Raw genomic sequence first — 22,146 nt, 5'->3', positions numbered from 1 at the left:
GGAGCCTGGAGTGGAGAAAGGTGAGCATCGCGGCGGATGAACACGTACCTGGCCGACATCAAGTCCTTTGGGATGTAGGACTGGGGAATGCAGTGATGTGCAGGCATGGGAGCGAAAGTGCTGGCGGCGTCGCGGATGGCTAAACGATGAGTCGCAGCAGACCAGGGGGCCGTGGCACCTGGGAGGAACTCCCCAGGGACTCTTAGCGGCTGACCCAATACGAGCTCAGCAGAAGAGGACTGCAGATCCTCCTTTGGGGCCGAGCACAGGCCTAGCATGACCCACGGCAAACGGTCGACCCAATTACTGTCTGTAAGATCCGCCCGGAGAACAGCCTTCATGGTGCGGTGGAAACGCTCACACAGCCCATTTGCCTGTGGGTTGTATGCCATGGTGCGGTGGAGTTTTACCCCCAACCTCTCCGCCACGGCGCTCCACAGCTCTGACGTAAACAGGGGGCCTCTGTCCGAAGTCAGGTCTGAGGGTGTACAGAAACGGGCAATCCAGGTGGAGATGAACGCCCGAGCCACGTCAGCCGATGTAGTGGATGACAGGGGCACAGCCTCCGGGGCAGCGGACCCACCAGGTCCACATTAATGTGGTCAAAACGCCTCTCCGGGATGAGAAATGGCTCCAGTGGGGCCTTAGTGTGCCGATGCACCTTGGCACGCTACACAAGAGGCTGCCCACCCCTTAACGTCCTTCCTGAGGCCCGGCCAGACGAACTTGGCCCCCACCAGCTTAACCGACACCTTCACCCCCGGGTGCGACAAGGCATGAATAGTATCGTAATTGCGGCGGCGGCAGCCAGTGGGGACCATCGGGCAAGGTCGGCCGGTGGAGACATTGCAGAGGAGCGTGTCCTTACCGTCCTGAAATGCCACATCCTCCAGTCTCAGTCCTGTCGTGGCTGTCCTGAATGCCTGGATGTCCATGTCAATGCACTGGTCAGCTGCCATGACTGCGTAGTCCACACCCAGGTGCACAGTGTTGACCCGTACTCAACAGGAAGGCCGTGACTGCCATTCAAGCCGTCCGCAACCGAAGCTGGCAGGATATCCGCTGGGCTCCCGAATCCACCAGCAGGCGCCCACTCGACAACGTGTCCTCAATGAACAGCAGCCTCATTGTATCGCTAGCACTCACAGCCGCTAATGAGTGCCGGCTCTGGCATTTCCCTGGCCGGGAAAAGAGCAAGGCTGCTCGCAACGCCTGGCCTTGGCACCATAACGACGATGGCAAAAACACAGTTCATTCTCCCTCCGGCAATCCGATACAGCAGCTACCGTCATCTCCCCCGCCGGCAGCGCAGCATTAACACTGTAGTTGCGGGTTGCCGGCAGTATTCTGTCAGCTTCTTCAGCCATCCCCCGATAATCCTTGGCTCTCACAAGCAGCGAGCTGGCCAAGGCAGTGTGCACTGGAGGTGGGAGCTGACGCAGAAATAACTGTATAAACAAAAATGATGCGTCACCCGAGCCGAGCAACACTAACATGTTCTCGGTCGGTTTACTGTCACCCAAACCGCCTCCGTGTCTGACAGCTGAAACAGCCGCAACAGCTGCTGTTTGAGAGCTGCGTATTTTCCAGCGGCCGGCGGTTCACGTAATAATCCCATCACACGGCGGGTGGTTTGTGAATCCAACGCAGCGACGTTGATAGTACTTGGTGTCGTCCACTGTGACACCACGCAGGTGAAATTGAGCCTCGACGTGCTGAAACTACGGGTCCGGATCGTGTTGCCAAAACTCCGTCAGTTTGACGGATATCGCAGCTGCAACCCCAGTGGGGCGAACAACGTTTTCCTCGTTATTTCTCATTTCAAATAATTCAACGATCAAGGTCGCCAATGTGGAAGTCGAAGGAAGAGGTGATGCAAGAATCGGCGTGACAGGTTTCCTTCAGTTTACTTCCAACTTTATTTCAATAACAAACCACCACGTCACACACTTACTACTGCCCCTATATCTCCTCCCCCGTGACCCTTCAACTCTGGAGTGAGACTCCCTTCAAGTGACACTACAGTATATTCAATAGCAATTAGTTTGATATGGTTTTTCCACCATAAATGTTCAATAAACGACTTAGCAGCATCCCTACACCTTAGAATGCAAGAATCTATGAAGCCCCACCCCCCTTACGTCTTCCCGTGATGTCTTTCCCCAAGCTTTCTTTTTTTCCACCTTATCGGTTCAGCAAAAGATTTGTTTCAACCAAACACAACACTTCTCAGCTTACACAATCTTGTTATAACTAACAGATTCACTGAAAAAAACAATTGTTTCTGTGCATAGATCACTAGGTGTATCAACTTATAATATGAGTTCCACATGAGCAGTTAGCATTTCCTGGATGACGGAGCAAGGAAACTATAAAAGAAGGAAGGGTCATCACGTCAGAATAGCAGCATTCTGGGCGCTCCAGTAGCACACCATGTACCGCGCTGCGTCGCGGATCGGCCGACCCGAGTTCGATTCCCGGACCCGCCGTTATTTGCCGAATGTCTTCCCCTGCTCTCTCTCCCGTTTCACCCTCACCTTCACCCTCATCTGTCGGTCATGTCTGACCAGGAAAAGTGATAAACGCAAAAAAAGAAAAATTAAAAAAAAATTAAAAGAATAGCAGCGTTCTATGCTCAGCTTGGTGCCAGACTTTGGTGCCAGTTGAAGCCTGTATTAAAATTCTAAATATACAAGATATCTGAGGAAATATACAAGGCCCGTGTCATCAAAGTCATGCCTCCAAAAGGAGTTGAGAGTAGAGAAAACCTTTCTGAGTGGAGGGGACCTTTAACATTTTGTTTTTCAAAGTTCCTTCGCCGTCTGTGCTGCACAATGTTCATGACTCAAGGGTTGATGAAAACCCCATCAATACCCATTGAACTGTTGCAAGTCGTCAACCCATGGCTATGAAAGAAATTGTCAAAAGAACCTTGTGGAGGAAATAAGTTGACAAAATAACAAAATTGATATTGACATGTACGTACTTTCATTGCTTTTTAGCTTGTCCACATTGACATCCAATGCAGAGAATGGGGCAGCCTGGGAGATGAGGTACAGAGAGAGAGAAAGAGAGAGCAGTTTGTCGTTGTAGTCATGGTAAGTAGTAGTATGGTGATACATTCAGGACACCATTCAATACACCATACTGGGTTCATCATTCAGTATTATCACCATATTAATATAAAATATATATATAAAATATGCAAAACAATGCCATTTTCCCTATATTTCCATTTCTTGCAATGGAGGCCTTGCACGGAATGTTTGTTCTTCCTTCCAGTATGACTGCCTGTAAGCGTTGGTAGCCAGTTTCAAAAGGAATTGAGCAGTGGTAGAGTAGGTAAAACACTGGAAAATCATGGTATATTTCATTATACTGACATCGCGTCTCACTCTGCCATAATGAGATATCGTCTCCATTAGGGGTGGAACGGTACGCATTCGAACCGTGTACCGAACAATACACACATGCCCCGAACCGTGGAGGTCGTACCGAACGGTACGCATTCGAACCATACACCGTTCGGTACGACTTCCACGGTTCGGGGCATGTGTATTGTTTGGTTATATAATGTTAGCCTCGAGCTAGGCTAACGTTACGTTAGCTATGAGCTAACTAACTTTAGCCGCAAGCTAACTAATGTTAGACGCAAGCTAACCGTGAAACGCTCACAGAGAAGTGACTCCATGACACCAGTTTGATTAGTGGGGAAGGGGGGTATATTGACGAGGCTTGACAACAGAGGTTCAAAGATAACTGTTTGTGTTCAATAACAAGCCAGGAGACTAGAGCGTGTGTGTCAACTGCGTCTGCAACCCATAACATCCTGGTCCCTGCTGGGACATACCAACTCCACACACCACTGTGTGGGGGGGGGGGGGGGGGGGGGGGGTTATATTCCCCATTCCCTTGTAACATCTCCTTTTTTTTTTTAAGATAACGACAGTTACAACGTTCCTTAGTGCAAATTATTATTAATACAAGAAACCCCATAAACGTCCTTATTTAAAACCCTAATCATGTGACTTTTACTTTTTGATAAGAAAGTCTAGTGCTGGTTGAGCATTATGCATACTTTATGTTGGCCTTTGTCTATAATGTGGCCACAAAAATGGAAAGGTTTAATAATTATTTGTTTGCACTAAGTTAATACTTTGACAAATGTTGCCTATATTTTTCAGTCAGTTCGGTCTTTGTGTGCCAAACATTATTAAAGGTAAACCTTTTTTTTTTTACCAAATAAATGAGAAGCATGTTTAAATCAGCAATGCCTCCCCTCTTGCTGTACCAACATCTCTCCTAGCTCTAACCGTCACTGTCAAAATAATGTACCGGATGTCAAATGGCCTCATTCTTTCAGTTTTTGCATGACTACGTCCTTGAGAATAACTGAAAAGTTGGATTCTTTTTAGGCTATATATCTTATGTTGATGTATGGTATTTTTGGAGTGTTAAATTGTAATAAAATAAAAAACAACGTATACCGAACCGAAAACCGTAAACCTAAAGCCGGAAAGGCAACCAACTTGTGTCTAACCACGCCCAACTTGCGTCTAGCCACGCCCCCGCGGCAGCAGCAGAGCGGAGCGGCAGCATTATGTAGCAGTAATCCCCCCTTTTTTACTATCCAGAACTAGCTCAATTGGCAGCGCTGCATTGCTGTGGATCCTACGGCCCGTTGCTGGCAAGTTCGATTCCCTTCAATTTTTTTATTTTAATTTTTTTACCGTGCATTCGCATTCTTTCGCCGTTAAGTTTAGGCATAACTTTAAGCATTGTTTCGGAGTTGGTTAAGGTTAGGCATTGTTTCGGAGTTGCTTAAGGTTAGAAGGGTTAAGTTTAGACGCTGTTAAGGAGCTGGTTAAGGTTAGAGTTTGTCTTAGAGAATGGCAATATTTTTTAACGTGCATTCTTTAGCCGGTTAAGTTTAGGCATTGTTTCGGAGTTGGTTAAGGTTAGGCATTGTTTCGGAGTTGCTTAAGGTTAGAAGGGTTAAGTTTAGGCGCTGTTAAGGAGCTGGTTAAGGTTAGAGTTTGTCTTAGAGAATGGCAATAGACAGCCTATTTCCGCGCTGCAGCGCGAGGCAATAGACAGCCTATTTCCGCGCTGCAGCTCTCTCGCGCTGCCGTGGTCACATGGGCGTATTGGCCAATCAGAGAAACGCTAAACACAAGTTGGTTGCCTAAAATATTCACGCAGCCGGGATACAAACCGAACCATCGATTTTGTGAACCGTTCCACCCCTAGTCTCCATGCACCTATTGTGCACGTGAAAAAGTTGACACATGCACGTCACTTGCACACTCCCGTCCTTCTTTGTCTTTTTCCAGCGTGACATTGTTCATATGCATTTTCAATCAGTGCTGTCGACTCTTGTTCACAGACATCTTTCGTTGGAGCAATCTCCCCTGGAGGAGGAGAGGAGAGTTCTCCTCCTCAGGGCTCCCCTCTCCGTGGATGGACTTTTTGGTCTGTCAACGGAGGCACGGGCGGTATTTGACCGGGGCCCCACGCCGCCCCACACCGCGCAGCCAGAGGTGAGAGCATGGTCTCGCTAGCGGCTGCGGCGAGACCCCCGACCGGCGGCCATGTGTCCCCCGCCTGGGATAACCTGGAAAAAGGAGAACAGGTTATCATGGTGCCGACAGCCTCGGCGGCCGAGGGATCGGCTGTATTAGATGGGCACGCCCTAAAAAAACTGACTTCCAATCCCAGCAGCGGTAGTGAGTCAGGCACATGTAATTTGGGTGGTAGTAATATCACTACAGGGCTACGGTGTGTAGGGACTCACCCTATCGGGCAGCGTGGGGACCACACACCATGCATGTCCAGCTGCAGAGCAGGCTGTCCCCAGCAAGCTAAGCCGGGAAGATGCTCAGACGGGGAGCCTCATTCACCGGGGGTGATGATCGCTCCGCCCGTATCAGACCGCCCCTTTCTGTCGGGGTCCCCCCTTGGGTGCGATTGCCTCGTTGGTAGAGTCAGGGTGTGATATCCCGACTCCGCGAGACGCCTTGCTCGCACGGTTGGTGAGACCAGGGTTTGCAATGCACAGCGGGAGGGACCGGGCTACCTATCTACGATTCCTAGCGGACCAGCAGCAGTTGGCGGTGGGGGCGCTTTGGGATTTTTACCACGTATGGCTACAGAAGTGCCATATGTCAGCGTGGATGGAGAGAACGCTGAGGGCGGGGCTTGTGTTACAGTTTGCACACCCCGACCCTTCGTTTTTGGGTTTGGTACAGACTCTATTGTCAGAGTCTGCAGCAGTGACAGCCCTGGCCGAAGAGCTTCGTTCTCTGGTGGCGAAGCAGGCCATCGTCGTGGTCCCATGGGAGGACGCGATGAGTGGCGTTTACTCCGGAGGTGTCAGACTCATACTGGTTCAGAATATTGACCGGCAAACACCTGTTAACACTTTGAATGCCAGCCACGACATAACACGTGTTAGCAGCCCGCCCCCTGAATGCCCAGCACGATAATTACCGTGATTTTTTTTTATTAGCGATCTGAATTCATATTTCATCAACCGAGTCTACCGTTGGGAAACCAGCCCCACCAGGCGCTCAGATGTGAAAAAAGCGCCCCCTATCGTCTCCCAGATGGTAATGCACCATTTTGGAATGGACTCAATGAAAATGGATGAGAAAAAAAAATCCGGAATCCATTTTACTTCTCACGCATGTACCCGAGCCGCTCGGAGTCATTGTGGACCATCAGAACAGTGTGTAATATGTCTTTACAGTACGTAGCATTGGATCAATAAAAGGATAGATTTTTGGAATGGCGATCAGGAATTGGAATAATCTTTTTGGATACCATCTGATCTCAGGTAAGGAATCTATTTGACCAGTCTTAGGATAATCAGACCTGTTTTCACAGAGATATAAGCTTTTCCCCTATGTGTGCATACGTACACATATACTATCGATAATCTAGCGTTTATTTGAAAACGATTCATAAATAGGCCGAAACGTTCTAGAATATTCCAGTACAGGGCGTTTATCACAAAATCTTTTTTTCCCCCGTGAAAACGAGGGCTTTTCAAAATGCTATAAAACGGAAATGAACCGATAAAAAAACAATCCGCTTCGACAATGTTGACTGGAAAATGAGTCATTGATAAGCGACGGGCAGATTAGACACATAGCCATAATTTAAAACATAGATTAGGCGATATTAACGCTAACATTGAAGTGGTTGATGGGCATTCAAGGGGGTAAAAAGGAAAACACGGCCGGCTCTGAAAGTGTTAAGCGCTGTCAGAGTGGGAGACTGGTTCACCTCCATAGACCTGAAGGATGTGTATTTTCACATCCCGATCTTCCCTCCTCACAGGAAATACCTACGCTTCCTGTTTCAGGGTACCAGAGGCTGTCGTTCGGCTACTCTCTGGCTCCTCGCACCTTCACCAAGTGCGTGGAGACCGCGCTGGGACCACTGCGTCGTCAGGGGATACGAATTTTATTCTACCTAGACGACATTCTGGTCCAGGTCTCATACCAGGCAGGTGGTGGAACACCTCACCAGCCTGGGTTTTGCTGTGAACTGGAAGAAGAGTACTCCTCTTCCCAGTCAACAGGTGGAGTACTTGGGCTTAATTCTAAGCTCAAGGGCCCTCATTTATCAACAATTCTTAGAAAGTGTTCTATTTCCGTTCTTAAGCACAGAATTTAGAATGTGTGTACGCACAGAAAAATCGGGATTTATCACATGTGCGTACACGGGTCGTACGCACACTCCGTGTTGATAAATACCATTAAGTTCTACGCTCCACGCTCGTGCACGATTTTAAGTATTTGCATATAGAATAATTAACCATATACGGTAATGGAACACCCCCATGAAATGTGGAAAAATGGACTAAGGCGAGCGAAGCGTGTTATGGGAGAAATACGTGACAGGCTGACAGACGTGTACACGTACGGTGATGTCGGATATGATATCTATTAACTTAAAGACCATATTAACTAATAAAGACCGTGCTGGAATATGACTGCCTTTTTCCGTTTCGTTCGATTAATACCCAGGGATTTAAATTCTCCTAAATTTTATTCCAAATCGCGACGGATTTTCCGTACATTTTCTACTTGCATATGATTTGTAGAGACATACAATCTATTTTGATGTCGGTATTGGGTAGCCTATATAAACAATAATACGAGAGCATATACAAGAACAATGAATCTCACTGCCATGTATGATGTAGCCTATACGCCATGTGTAGCCTGCCTATATGTGATCAATACAAACTTGAACTTGAATTCCATCATGTCTGTGTGCGGGTCACTGCGGGAGCTCACAAGGCTGTTGTCACAATGTAAATAAGATTATTTTAATAAGATTGATTATTTGTATGACAGTCAGTAAACCCTTGCAAAAAGTATCCGATTTATTTAATGAATTGAAAACATGCAGCATGCCTTTCCTCCCGGCATGCAGCAACGACATGTATCAGGCAAATGTGCATCGCAACATTGACTGAGTGGAATCCCTTTCTATTCACATACTGTAACAACTCTTAACCCCAGTACTCCAGTTGAGGGGGGATGAGGGCGGATGGCATCCCCCCTGAAATAAAAACAGTCAATATCATCCCCCTTCTAAAACGGCCATCCCCCCTTCCCATCCCTGAATGAATGAATGAATGAATGAATGAATGAATGAATGAAAACTTTATTTAACAGATTGCAGAATGGGTTAAATGCGGTATGGAAGCCGCATCAGCGAAAAGGTGAGGGGGGAGAAGGGGGGTTCGAGGGACGGGGCTCGCGGGAACTGGATCGGGAGGAGGGGGCTGACGAGGAAGACTGGAACAGGGAAGGATGGAGGGTAGGGGTAACTCCCCTGCGGACCAGGCGACTCCCCACCCAGGGATCCAGCACAGGAGTGGCCGCGGCACAAGCACCCGATGTCATCGGCGCCGCTGGCCCAGCCACTGCGTCCCATGGTGCCAGACCCCAAGCGGTCGCCTGGTCGGCACGCAGGACAGAAGCGCCCAGGATCCCGAGCGCGAAGCTGCTCGCTCCGTCTCTCCTCTCTGCCGGGTTCAGGTTAGGCGGCGCAATCATTCTGTTATGCTTCTTCGGCATGGTGATGAACCCAGGTGGCAGAGTAAGCAACGATGATGGATGAGACAGAAGTCGACGTGGTGATGATAACAGTTTACTTAACAAGTTCGTTGGTTGACTTTTTTTATTACCTTGGATGCCATTTTGTCACAGGAAAGATTTGCCTCTAGGATGGAACCTAGGTATGTAATTTCATCTTTCCTTGTGACAATATTGTCACCCACTGTAACTGAGAAGCCGTCGGTCTTGCTGAGTTTGTTATTTGATCCGAAGAGAATGGACTCTGTTTTACCCAGGTGTAATGATAGTTATCAGCGAGCCAGGTGCAGATTCTGCCGAGTTCTGAGCTGAGGGTTTTTTCAACCTGTAACTTGTTCTTGTCAGAGCCCAGCAGGGCTGAGTCGTCCGCGAACAAGAACAAGTTGCAGTCACAAGCTGACGACATGTCATTTGCATAAATTAGGAACAGTAGCGGTCCTAGTATGCTTCCTTGTGGAACACCACAGCTCACTGTGAGGGGGGGGGATATAGAGTACCGTTTACCTCCACCATCTGTTCTCTCCCCTCAAGGTAGGATTGCATCCAGCTCACTGAAACTATCAAAACCAATTGCTTTTAGCTTGTCAATCAGAATGGAGTGATTGACAGTGTCGAAGGCCTTTTGTACGTCCAGCCTGACCATGCCGCAGTATTTTCCCGCGTCCACCTCTTGTTTGATGTGGTCGTTCAAATAGAGAATAGTTGCCTGGGTCTAATTTGCTGCCCTTTTTGTGGAGAGGTTTATTATGTGTGTGATGACTGGGGTGATGGCGGCTGCTGAGTCTCTGAGGAATTTGGAGGGGATGTTGTTGGAGGGCGCTCAGGTTGGAGGGCGCTCAGTTTTTTGAGTACCTCATCGGTTGTTACCATTTCTAGTTTGAAGTCGTCTTTGCGGACCCCTAGGTTTTTGTAGTATGCTACTATGTCAGTGCTTCTCAAACTTTTTCTGTCAGGCCCCCCTTTGGCGGATCAAAATATTTTGGGCCCCCCCCCCCTCGCCCCAACAAAATAGTCATGAAATGGGCCATGTTTAAATTTATTGAAATAACACCAATATCGTGACCTTTCAAATTGGCCCTATATTTTGTTTTCAGAGCTGTCATGGATGAAAAGCCAGCTTCACACAGATACTGTATGTGGTGCTGAATGGTATCAACACCTTAACTGCTGCATCATGAGATACTTGGTGGGCCATGAGATGAGATACTTGGTACTCAGCACCACACTCTGAAACTAGCTCTCCAGGTGGTATCAGATGAGATTTCAAAGAGTTCTTCCAAGAGTTTGGATGGAGATGTGTCAGGAAGCTTTGTCTCAATGTTGTCTGTAAAGTTTTTTTTTATCCAGAGTAACTTGGTGATCCTTTTCTGTTTTATTAAATAATGATTTTCAGATTTTGAGAAATGGTATTTTCATGGAGAACAGTGCAGCTGCAACAGATAGCACTTTAGTGATAATTTTCTGTAATAATTTTTTTTTTTTTTTTTTTAAGAAATCTCAAGGCCCCCCCTGTCATGCCTCTGCGCCCCCCCACTTTGAGAAACACTGTACTATGTGTTCTACCCCATAATGCCCTAAGTGGGAGGGTAGTTTGTTTACCAGTGTTGTGGCTGTTTGTGAAGAAGATGTTTAAGTAATTGGCTACATCGAGGGGGCGGAGCTGAGCGATCATGGAGTAGACGTGTTTCACATGAGCTCCCTTCTACCGTGCTGAATATACGTTTCTCCCCATTAGTCTTTATTTTATTTTTATTTGTTTTTTATCTGTTTGCTAGGTCGTCGTGTTTAGTATACATTCATCGACTTTTTTCGACTTTCTACGATGACGGGGGTGGAAACCAGAGCCATGACTGCCCCAACCAGCAAACCATCACCACCGGGCCTGGCCGCATCGTCGCCCGTTGTCGGGGAGTTAAGCGAAGCTGTGCTCTTGGTCATGACCAAGCTACACGCAGACTCTGAGACACGCATCGCTGAAGCACAGAAGAAAGTGTTGGCGGATTTTTGTGTCAGCCTCCGTCGTGACTCGTGAGATATCAGAAGAAATACGGCTGGCGGTAGTACCGCTGACAGACAAGATGGAGACGATGCACGCTGTCTCCTCGGCTAATGCTAACGAACTAGCCATGCTAACGACGGAGGTATCATTACAGTGCGAGAAGATGGCGGGTCTCGAATCCGCCCTGCTGGCTAGGCAGGCTGAAGTCAACAAACTACAGTCGGCAATGGGTGAGATGCAGTCCCGGGATAGACGCCACAACGTCAGGATTGTTGGAGTACCGGAGACCAGCGGTGAAGGCCGTCTCTCTGAGACCGTGCCCGAACTGCTGCAGAAAATACTAGGGACGGACGTCCTCCCTTCGCCTCCTGTCTGTGAATCGGCCTACAGAGCGGGCAGGTTTTCTCCCGGCGTGAACAAAGAGCCGAGGCCCATCATAGTCAAGCTGAACAGACTCCAGCAGAGAGAACTCATCATGCGGTCGGCTCGTACCAGAAGGGGTAATCTGAGGCTTGGCGATCACAAAGTGGCCATTTTCGAAGTCTTTACACCGGAGGTTCAAGCACAGAGAGGCGAATACAAGGTGGTCCTGACTAAGCTATGGAAACTAGGCCTGAGGCCCACGTTATTCGCTCCCGCGAAATTATCTGTGTTGGAGAAGGTCGGTGGTCAGCGTTTATTTTGGTCGTTGGCTAAAGCGAAGGAATATCTCGCGGAGATACCCGAGTCTGTTGCTTGATATCTATGGCGGGTGAGTGACTTGGCGGTTTGGGCCTATATACATTGATTAGGCCGACTATTCACAAATACTTGCTGTCATGCCCAGACATGCTAACTGCCCAATGCCCATCCAACTAGCGGGGCTTCCCAATGACTTCTGTTACTTGCTAAAGCTGACCTCATGGTCGTACTTGTGTATCGCCTCTTTGGAAGCTAACGAGCTAGCTGAACAATGTACATAATAGGCTAACGTGCTATCCGGATTCATCACTAGCTTACGCGCTAGCCTCGGGCTAGCCAGCGGGCTTCGTCTATAGTCTGCGCTGAGACATTCGAGACCCGTTAATGGTTACGTATTTTGGTTGCTGTTGCTGTTCAAAGGGACATTGGTTTGCACAATTCAAGAGTGATCGAATCCCTAACTAACTTCTGGTATGCTTTTATTTTTATATCCAGGTTGTTTTGAGCTTTGGGATCCATAGTAGAAGCCAAGGTCGGTTGAATATGCATATACAATATATGATAACAGGTTGGGTCGGGTATGGCTTGCACTTCATGGCTATATGGTTATATGGCTTGCACTTTAGCCATGACCCTCTTTTCCTTTATTTTTTTTTCTTTCTTATTGTCGCTGTTTTTATGTCATCTGTATGCGCGATTTAAATGTGATCCGATTCTACCTTGGACTAACTGCTGATTTGCCTTAATTTTGTTTTGAATTTTCCGTGATCCATTTATGCTATAACGTTGAGACATTAATATGCAGACTCCAAGGTAGATGGTTACAGGGTTGATGCTGAGTAATTATATAATAATTATTGTCGCTGTTTTAATGGCATTTGAATGAGCAATTTAACTGTAATTCGATCCTACCTTGGACTAACTGCTCCGACCGATATCTTTATTGAAACAATGTATGATAACAGGTGGTGTCAGGTGTTGCCTATTACCATCCCCGGATTAATGAATGTGTTTAATTCTATTCTTACATAGGTTATGTCATTTCAGCCGTTGTGCCTGATCAGAGGGACAGCTACAGGGGTGCACTTTGACCATAACCCCTTTTTTTCCCTTTCTTATTTTTGTCATTGTTTAATTGACATTGTTCACACAATTTTGCACAATTAACCTGTGACCCGATCCTGCCTTAGACTATCGGCTGGGATGCTTTAATTTAATTTTGTTTTGAATTTTTCTATACCCTTTTGGGCTATAACAATGCGACGTTGAAGCGCAGATTCGGAAATAGATGGCTGCAGGTTGATGTGGAGTTATTATTTAATAATGGCTATTTTTACCATTATGGTTGTCTCATGTTGGGGCCAGGGCTCAGGTGGGTTTCGACCGATATCTTTATTGAATTTTATTTTTATTATTATTGTGTTTATTGGACTAGTGGGGGTTTACTCAGGGGTTTATCTAGAGGGGGGTTGGAGTGGGGAGCGTCTTATTGATCCATGTCTCTAGTGGGAAGTGATAGGAAGATGACCATCCTCAGTGGATGGGGCATAGGGTGGGGATTGGAGAGTGGGTATAGGGGGCCTTATAATAGGACGGGTGGGTTAGGGTTTAGAGTAGAAGGAGGGGGGGTTGTAGCTGGGGTGGTATTCTTATGTGTTTTATGTACTGTTGTCTTATATGTGTGTAATTGTTCCTCCTCTGAACTCCTGGGATTGACCGTCCGGGCCCGCCGGGATCAGCGCCTCTGTACTCAGCCTGGCTGCACTGGTATGTTCTCTACGCATTTATACAAGCTCGACCATGGCTAAATTGAATATTTTAATTTGGAACGCAGGAGGGCTTAACGCCCCACACAAGCGTGCCAGTGTCCTTTGGCTATTGAAGAGGAGAAATATTGACCTTGCTCTCCTTAGTGAGACGCATTTATTGGTAGGTGACGTGTCAAGACTGGCAAATCGGCAATATCACGTTATCTCCTCATCCTCAGCCGATGATAAGACGAAAGGAGTAGTCATAGTTACAAGACGTAACCTTGATATCAAAATCTTGGATGTATGGTCGGACATGGAGGGAAGGATTACTATAGCAAAAGTTGAATTCTTGCATAGGAAGATGGCTATAATAGCATTGTATGCTCCTAACACATTTGATTCAGCGTTCTATAATACAATCACGAAGAATATGTTGGAACTTAATGGATACGCTCTCATTGTGGGTGGCGATTTTAATGCGTGCTGGGATGCGGAGATGGATAGGTCCGGGCCCTCTGAAACGAGCGACCAAAAACGGGCCTCTAAGGCCCTTAGGATGTGGGCCAAAGACACGGGGCTCACAGACCTTTGGCGCTTATGCAACCCCACCCTCAAAGATTACTCTCACCTGTCAGCCAGACACAAAAGCTTCTCTCGAATTGACTATGCATTCGCGTCCCCTAATATGTTTGATAGTTTCGATGTCTCATTGGTTCCCTTGGCTCTCTCAGACCACAAGGGGATTTTCCTTACGGCAACCTTTGGCAGGCTCTCCGCAAGAGCTCCCAGATGGCGTTTTAATTCGACCTTGCTAAAGAACGATGACTTCTGTTCTGAGTTCAGGAGTAAACTAGCTGAATTTTTGCAGATCAACGTTGGCACAGTAGAAGACCCTAGGGTCCTGTGGAACGCATTGAAAGGATTTATCAGGGGTCATGTCACACTATTTGCCTCCAATTTGCGAAAATCCCGGTCAAAAAAGCTAGAAGGACTGGAATCATTATATGCGGACCTATACGCATCCTTGCAAACTAACTATAATGAACGACTAAACACACAACGTAAGATAGTCAAAAAAGAAATAAACTCCATACTTAAACAACAGTCTGAGTTCTTGATACATAGGACAAGACAAAATTACTATTTTCACGGCTCCAGACCTAGCCATCTATTGGCAATGAAAATACGCTCAAATGATCATTTCTCGGATATCCCCTCGATTAGGACGAGCCAGGGTGCAGTCACTACTGATTCGAAAAAGATCAATGACACTTTTAAAGTGTTTTACTCACAGTTATATAGCTCAGAGGGTAATCTTGATGACTCTAAATTTGAATCGTTCATTGGCGGGCTTGAGATACCCCACATTTCTGAGGAAGAGGCCAAGGAACTGGGGAGACCGATTACTCTCGTAGAATTGAGGGAGACGATTGTTGAAATGCAGAGGGGTAAGGCACCAGGCTGGGATGGTATTCCACCCGAAGTGTATTTAGCTTTCTGGGACCAACTGGGTCCATTGATTCTCGATATGATCAATTACGCTATCGAACAAGGGGAGTTCTCAAGAGATGTCAATATGGCGTTGATTTCTTTACTTCTCAAGAAGGACAAAGATCCCAATGATTGTGGTAGCTATAGACCCTTGAGTCTTCTCGGGGCCGATTTAAAGGTGTTTGCCAAGGTGCTGGCCCGTCGCCTGCAGAGATTTATGTCTGTATTGGTACACTGCGATCAAACTGGTTTTATCCCGGGGCGTCTGGCTGCAGATAATCTTAGGAGGCTGTTGCATGTAATCGATAACAGTAAAGACAATACAACTCCATCCACAGTTCTGTCTTTGGATGCCATGAAGGCGTTTGACAGACTTGAGTGGTCATACCTGTGGAAGGTACTTGAGGTCATGGGTCTTGGAAAGAGTTTTATTCATATGATTAAAGTCCTGTATGCCTCGCCGTCTGCGATGATACTGACAGGCAAAAACTGTTCCACACTCTTTCCAGTCTCCAGATCTTCTAGACAGGGTTGCCCTCTGAGCCCGGGACTGTTCGCGCTTTCCCTCGAACCTTTGGCCCAATTTATTAGGCAATCGGAGGACATCGTCCCCATAATGGTCAATAATACTCCACACAAAATTGCTCTCTATGCGGATGACCTGCTGATTTTCATGGACGACCCCTCCCGGTCGGCCACAAAATTATTGAGGATAATCGACGACTTTGGTAAATTGTCAGGCTTTAAGATTAACTGGAACAAATCAGCCTGCCTACCTCTTAATGAACTGGCCAAGGCGGTACGACTACCAGCTGATATCCCCATAGTAGAACATTTTAAATACTTGGGCATAGAGATATTCCCCACGCTGAACCAAACTACTAAGTACAACTTCACGGGTACTTATGATAAAATACGCCAGGATCTAGACAGGTGGTCGTCCCTTCCTAACTCCTTACAAGCCCGGGCTTCCATAATCAAAATGAACATCCTGCCTAGGATAAATTTTATTAGCTCAATGCTCCCCCTGCCCCCTCCAATAGACCACTGGCGCAAGGTACAATCGATGGTATCTAAGTTTATCTGGAATAACAAACGCCCGAGAATCAAAAGGGCTACTACTCAACGTAGAAAACAAGATGGGGGCCTCGCAATCCCTGATTTTAAACTTTATTTCTGGTCCTTTTCACTGAGACCTCTGATGTGCTGGCTAGACCCTGTAGAGGCTGTATCGTGGCGCTCCTTAGAAGCGGCGGCGGTATCTCCGCTAAGATTGCAGGATGTAGTGTACTCCACTGTCTCTATTTCGAAATGCCGGCTGAGGTATGGACCGATCATAACTCACGTGATCCAAACGTGGCGTAATGTACAGAGGTCGTGTGGGGTTAAATGCCCTTGGCACCTGGACATGTGTTGTCTTGTTTCATGTGAATAATAATAAATATTTGATCAAAAAAAAAAAAGTAATTGGCTACATCCAGCTTGTCTGTGATGAGCGTGTTGTCCGTTTTTATGTTTATGTTTGTGAATCTGGTTTTAAGTTTTTTACTGCAGCCTATTTGATTATTGAGTAATTTCCAAAGTTCACGTGGTTTGTTTTTGTTTTCCTCAGTTTTGTCATTGATGATTTTTTTTTTGCGGTTTTGATCATGGTGTTTACGTCATTTCTTAGTCTGTTTCTTTGAATTTTTTGTTCAACCACGTGGGCTTGGAGTTCACTGTTTGAGCTTTTGGAAAGCTTTGTCTGACTTTTATGAAGTTCAGAGCATTTTTTGTCTCTGGTTTTCATAGCGGTCAGTATTTCAGTGTTCATCCATGGCTCAGCGTGATTTTTAACCCTGGTGGTTCTCAGGGGTGCCATGTTGTTAAGTATTGTTGTGAATTTGGTTTGGAATCCAAGCCATGTTTCTTCAACCTGTGTACCACTGAGTTCATCTGACCAGTCCATGCCCTCCAGTTCTTGGTTAAAGGCCTCTCTAGAGTAGGTTTTGAGGTCCCTAGATGTGACTGTTTTGTGACAGCCGGCCTTTTGTTTTAGCTTTTTGCGGGTACAGAAAATCATATAATGATCACTTAACCCGTATGCTATCACCCCTTTATTGGAGATCATGGACTTGTCAGAGGTCAAAATGAGGTCAATGGTGGTTTGTGTTGAATCACATACCCTTGTGGGTTGGGTGATTATAGCTGTCTGAAACCGTGCAGATCACAAAACCTACTGAAGGCCTTGAAGACGGGTGCTGCTTTACGTGGCATATCCGCGTTCCAGCCCCCTATAAGAATCTTTTCTACACCCTCCACCCAAGCTAAACACCCATCAAGTGTGTTATAGAAGCCACTCTGTTCTGGCGGTCTATAGATTGTGCCTACTAGTACTGATTTCGCCCTTTCGAATAAGATTTCAATCCAAACAGTTTCAATTTCGTCATGGTTAAGGTCAGTACGGTTGATGAATTTGGTATCTTTGTGAATATACACACAGACGCCTCCTCCATATTGATTCCTATCCCTCCTGACTATTGAATCGTTTTCGATTTCAATCTCTGGGTCATGTACAGATGAGTCTAGCTTTGTTTCTGTGAAACACAATATGTTTGCCTTACCCTTCCATCCATTATGTCATTGTATCAATGAACATGGTATTACTGCTATTTCCACATTCAGAGCAGAAGCCACAAAGAATGGATTGTGCGGTGCTAATTGTACCCTTAACTGCACGAGTTTAGTGCACGGTATCTGCTCCGTCTTTGCGAGCTATCCACAAAGGACATTGCGCGGATGAGATACTAGCGCAGACACGCCCTAATGTGTGCAGTTTGCTCCTGATCTGCTCCAGCGCACTTGGCTCGTGGAGCAGTCTGCACCTGACAGCATTGTTGGCAGATATCAGTAAGGGGAAAAATAAACCCGAAATGAGGCATAGACATAACAATATTTTTCACCATTAGTATTCCGTTCATTTTGTATTCTATTTAGTTTACTTCGTAATGTATAGAGCTTGCTTAATTTGTATATTCATGACACATCGGAATATGGGCGCATGTGTGGGAGTTTGCGCAAAACCACCCATATTTTTCCACTGCCACGTTTGGATATCCCAACTGCACTCAGACTGGGATATGACATGCCAAATGTGTTTATTTAGTTTATTCTGTATTGTATTTAGTTTATTTCGTCATTGCATTTGTTTGTCATCCACAAATAAATTATTTTGAGCAGATCTGTCCATAGTGCTGAATCTTTATACCGAAGGAAAGATTGAGGACAAAAAGATTGATTGAAAAATGATTATGGAAATCTTTGGAAACTTCTATGAGATGGGGGAAGAGTGGGGTAGGTAGCCATTGACAAGATTGGTTCTATTTTGTATTTTCTGTATACTTTTGAATATATTTTGAATTTGATTTTCTAAGCAGTTTCTATTAGCATTTGATGCCCTGTTAAAAAACTAACTTTGGGAATGGTAATATCAAATATTTGTATTTGAACTGCAATAAAATGATGATGGATCAATATTTTTCTCATTCTTTTCCTCCTTTTTTCAGAAGGGGTTATTATTTAATTGACATAATGATTGAATTAATCACAATTGAAAATCAACCCTTTAGATACCAGTAACTGCTTTATTAAATACACTATAATTCAATATTCTAGAAACACATTTGACTTTGTTGGATTGAACAAAATGGTAAATTAGGACTGTTAACCTACAAGACCATAGACTTCCATTACAACCACTTTTGACCCTAACTGTAAGAGCCATGGCAGCCCGGGCGGGGACTGACTCCAATTCTGAGGTGCCAAACATCCATAATAACATCATGCATGTTGTTTTAGAAGTTTATTATCTTTGTGCTTACAATAATCAAAAGGTACGGTACACAGTTGGTCTTACCCTCTGTGCCATTATCAGCACAAATGATGTCCCCATATGATCAAATCCACCATCCCATGGCTGCAGATCCAGATTAATTGTCCCCCCCAATAATATGTGCTATCAAGAGTAGTGTATCTACTCCCGCTCTGTAATTCTAGTTTCAAAATACTCCTAAAAGCATAATTTGCGTATTAAAATCATAAAACATTTCTACAAGGGGACGATGCCAACGGACCCCCCTACTCTGCGTCCCCCCCAAACTTGTCATGAGATCTGCAGCCCTGACCATCCCCCCTGTTTTTTTTTCACAACTCGAGTACTGCTTAACCCCTATCCGGACCTAGACCACCTCTAAGTCACAACCCTAACTTAGGGGTTAGAGTTAGAGGTGGTCTAGGTCTGGTTAGGGGTTAGAGTTAGAGGTGGTCTAGGTCTGGTTATACTGATCCGATACCAGTGCATACATAAAAAGAAATTAAGAAATTATATTATATAAATTATAAAACTTTTTTTTCCCTTTTTTACAGCTACTGTTTTATATATACTGTTTTTTTTAGTAATAACTAGAAAGTAATGGTATTTATTCAACAACAGGTGATTGTATAGATTAGTATTAGTATCATTAATTGACAACTATGCTCAATGAGTTCACCCACGGAAAGGTTGTTGGCACATTGGTTCCGCACGGACGTTACACGTTGTTGCACTTCCTATCCAGCCTGCTCCGTTCCAGTTAGTAGTAACGTCTATGTTGTGATTTTTTTATGCTAAATAAATATTCAACATTCTCTTTTGAGACTCCGCCTCAGACTCTTATCATTTGGCACTAAAAGCTAAACATTGTCACCGGTATGGCTGTCCGCATTATGTCATTAATTGCGTGCATGTGTGGGAGAGGTCGATCAGTTAGCCACGTTAGTGTGAGCTAGGTTAGCCACTAGTTAACGCGAGCTAGATGGAAATACAAACAATGTAAAAAAGTGAAAAAGTGATTTACCTTGGATTACTCCTTTGCCAGCTTGCTGTACTTTGCTTGCAGGTCTGCAGCTGGATTATGAATAGTCCCAACTTTAGCCAAGGTAACGTTAAGCTACAACTAGCTCTTCAGCTAATGCTAATAACACAGCCGTCAGCCGTCACACTGCTCTGTCGGGACGATGGCATTAAGAAAAGTTATAATTATTTTGTCTCGTCTTGTTTTAGTCAACAATATCAACATAAATTCTTTTTTTTTTATCCACTTTTTCTCCCATTTTCTATATTTTCTCCCATCCCAATTTCGTATCATCCAATTCAACCCTCCCCTGTCACGAACGCTGTTTCTTGCCTCCCACAAGCCGGCTGTAATGTGGACTAAGTCATACATAGCACAAGTCCCCTCCGGTACTTGAGGTAACAGCAGTCGCATCTTTTCACCTGCGCAGCTCGATCTCTCAGTGGCAAGGAGTAACGCGTGGGAGGCTCACGCTGCCCCCGACACTTCCTGATTCTACTGCACAGGCGCACCAACCGACCTGTAGGAGTCGCTGTCCACAACGCCTGATCCCCACCCATCAGTTTCCCACCCCCTAATACGGCCAATGTGTATTAGTATGGACGGCCAGCTAAACTGAAAGCAATGTGGAGCGCTGGGCTCTAACAGGCAAGCCCAGCGTCTCCGTCATTCGTGGCGAGCGCCTTGCCCACTACGCCACGTAGCCGCCCCAACAATATCAACATACATGAAGAGAAATTTCGTCCTGGTTTTTGTAAATTACATTTTTGTGTCCTCAGTTGTGGTCAACGATATTTAATTAACTATTTAGTCACGTTCGCGTCACATGGTCTTCAATAACGTGACGTCACGTTTCGTTGTCGTCATGAAAAAAACCTTTGTTGACGAACATCTTTCGTCATAATTTTCGTTGACAAAATTAACACTGGGCACGCGGAACACTGTTTCTGCCTCCTGTTCTGGGGCAGCCTCTAAGGGTTTGGCTGCTGAAAGGGTGAATCTGGAGGGGATGCGTCTTAACTCTACTGTGGTTGATTGATTGATTGATTTTTATTGTGGAGTAAAAGACAGCATCCAAGGGATAAAAACATGAGAAAGTGCAAGCACTTATTTCCATCATGGTCCCTGATTTTGGACATGGACAGACATCATAAAACATAGAGCATCATAATAAAACAGAGCATCGTAATAAAACAGAGCATCATAATAAAACATAGATCATCATAATAAAAAACAGAGCATCATAATAAAACATATAGCAACCCCATAAAAACACTCCCTACCCTCTCCTTCCTAGACGTGGCTATTCTATACTTCACTGGCTAGCTGTCACGCTCCAAGATCAGCTCATGTCTGGGAGAGAGAATGCCCCAGGCAGAGAGTTGACAGCTGTGTCATTCCGCCATCTAGCGTTCACCTGCAGACAATGCACTCAACTCTGAGCTTGCTTGCTCAAATCAATAACACTCTACTGTGGCAATTAGTGTCTTTATTACAAGTGTTGTCTGTTTAGGTGTGTTCTGTGTTAGCATTCTTATTCTGTGTTTTGTATTTAGCCTATTCCTTGTTCCATGATTGTTGTATTGTATTTTGTATTGTATTAGTTCTAGTGTCTTCTTCCCCCAGCTGTTGATCATTTGTAATCATTGTAATTAGTCTGAGTATATTAGGGTGTCCTGTTCCCACTTCCTTTGTGGCGTCATGGTTAAATAAAGGTTAAAAAAAAAAAAAGTAAGTAAGTAAGTTATATTAGTAATCTGTTTTGTCATCTTTGTTTTCGTATCTCAGTCCGTGTTTGTAGTTAGCGCCAGCGCCGCTGTGCCTTTTGTTTTGTATTATATATATCCCTGCCTTGCTCCTGCCTTGAGTTCTGATATTAAAAGAACACCGTTGAGAAGAGCAACCACCGTCTCCTTTCTCCTGTCAAATCCGCATATTGGGTTCTTCTGTCATGCCGAATCGTAACAGCTAGCCATTTCTTTGTGGCACGTCTAAAACGTCCCCCCTCTTCGATGTTTTTCAGGGCCACTGGAAGCTTGTTCCACTCCAGTGCTGCAGAATATAAAAAAGTATTTGTGCCCATTAGGGAGTAAAATTTTGGCAGAATAAAATCCGTACTGCTCCTTCTAGTGGAGTATGAATGATTGTCACGGAATCGATTAAAATAATTAGATAGATATTTCGGACCTGTATTTTGAACTATCTTGTGTGTGAGACCTAATTTGATGTGAATTACCCTT

General features: G+C 45.3%; 1 protein-coding gene across 2 annotated transcripts in view; it reads right to left on the bottom strand.

Moving 5' to 3' along the window:
- Nucleotides 1-22,146, bottom strand: part of LOC311234105 (cytosolic phospholipase A2 zeta-like) — a 163,311-nt gene that overhangs the window by 69,308 nt on the left and 71,857 nt on the right. Inside the window, exon 7 of one of the 2 annotated variants that reach the window (XM_084321219.1) lies at nt 2,987-3,041. The exons of the other annotated variant lie outside the window; for it this stretch is intronic. Coding sequence (XP_084177345.1) covers nt 2,987-3,041 — 55 coding nt within the window. The remainder of the gene's footprint in view (nt 1-2,986; nt 3,042-22,146) is intronic. 2 annotated transcript variants of the gene reach the window in all.

Source organism: Notolepis coatsorum, assembly GCF_963971535.1.
Source record: "Notolepis coatsorum genome assembly, chromosome: 9".
NCBI classification, from domain to species: domain Eukaryota; kingdom Metazoa; phylum Chordata; class Actinopteri; order Aulopiformes; family Paralepididae; genus Notolepis; species Notolepis coatsorum.
This window is presented reverse-complemented; position numbering and strand designations above follow the sequence as displayed.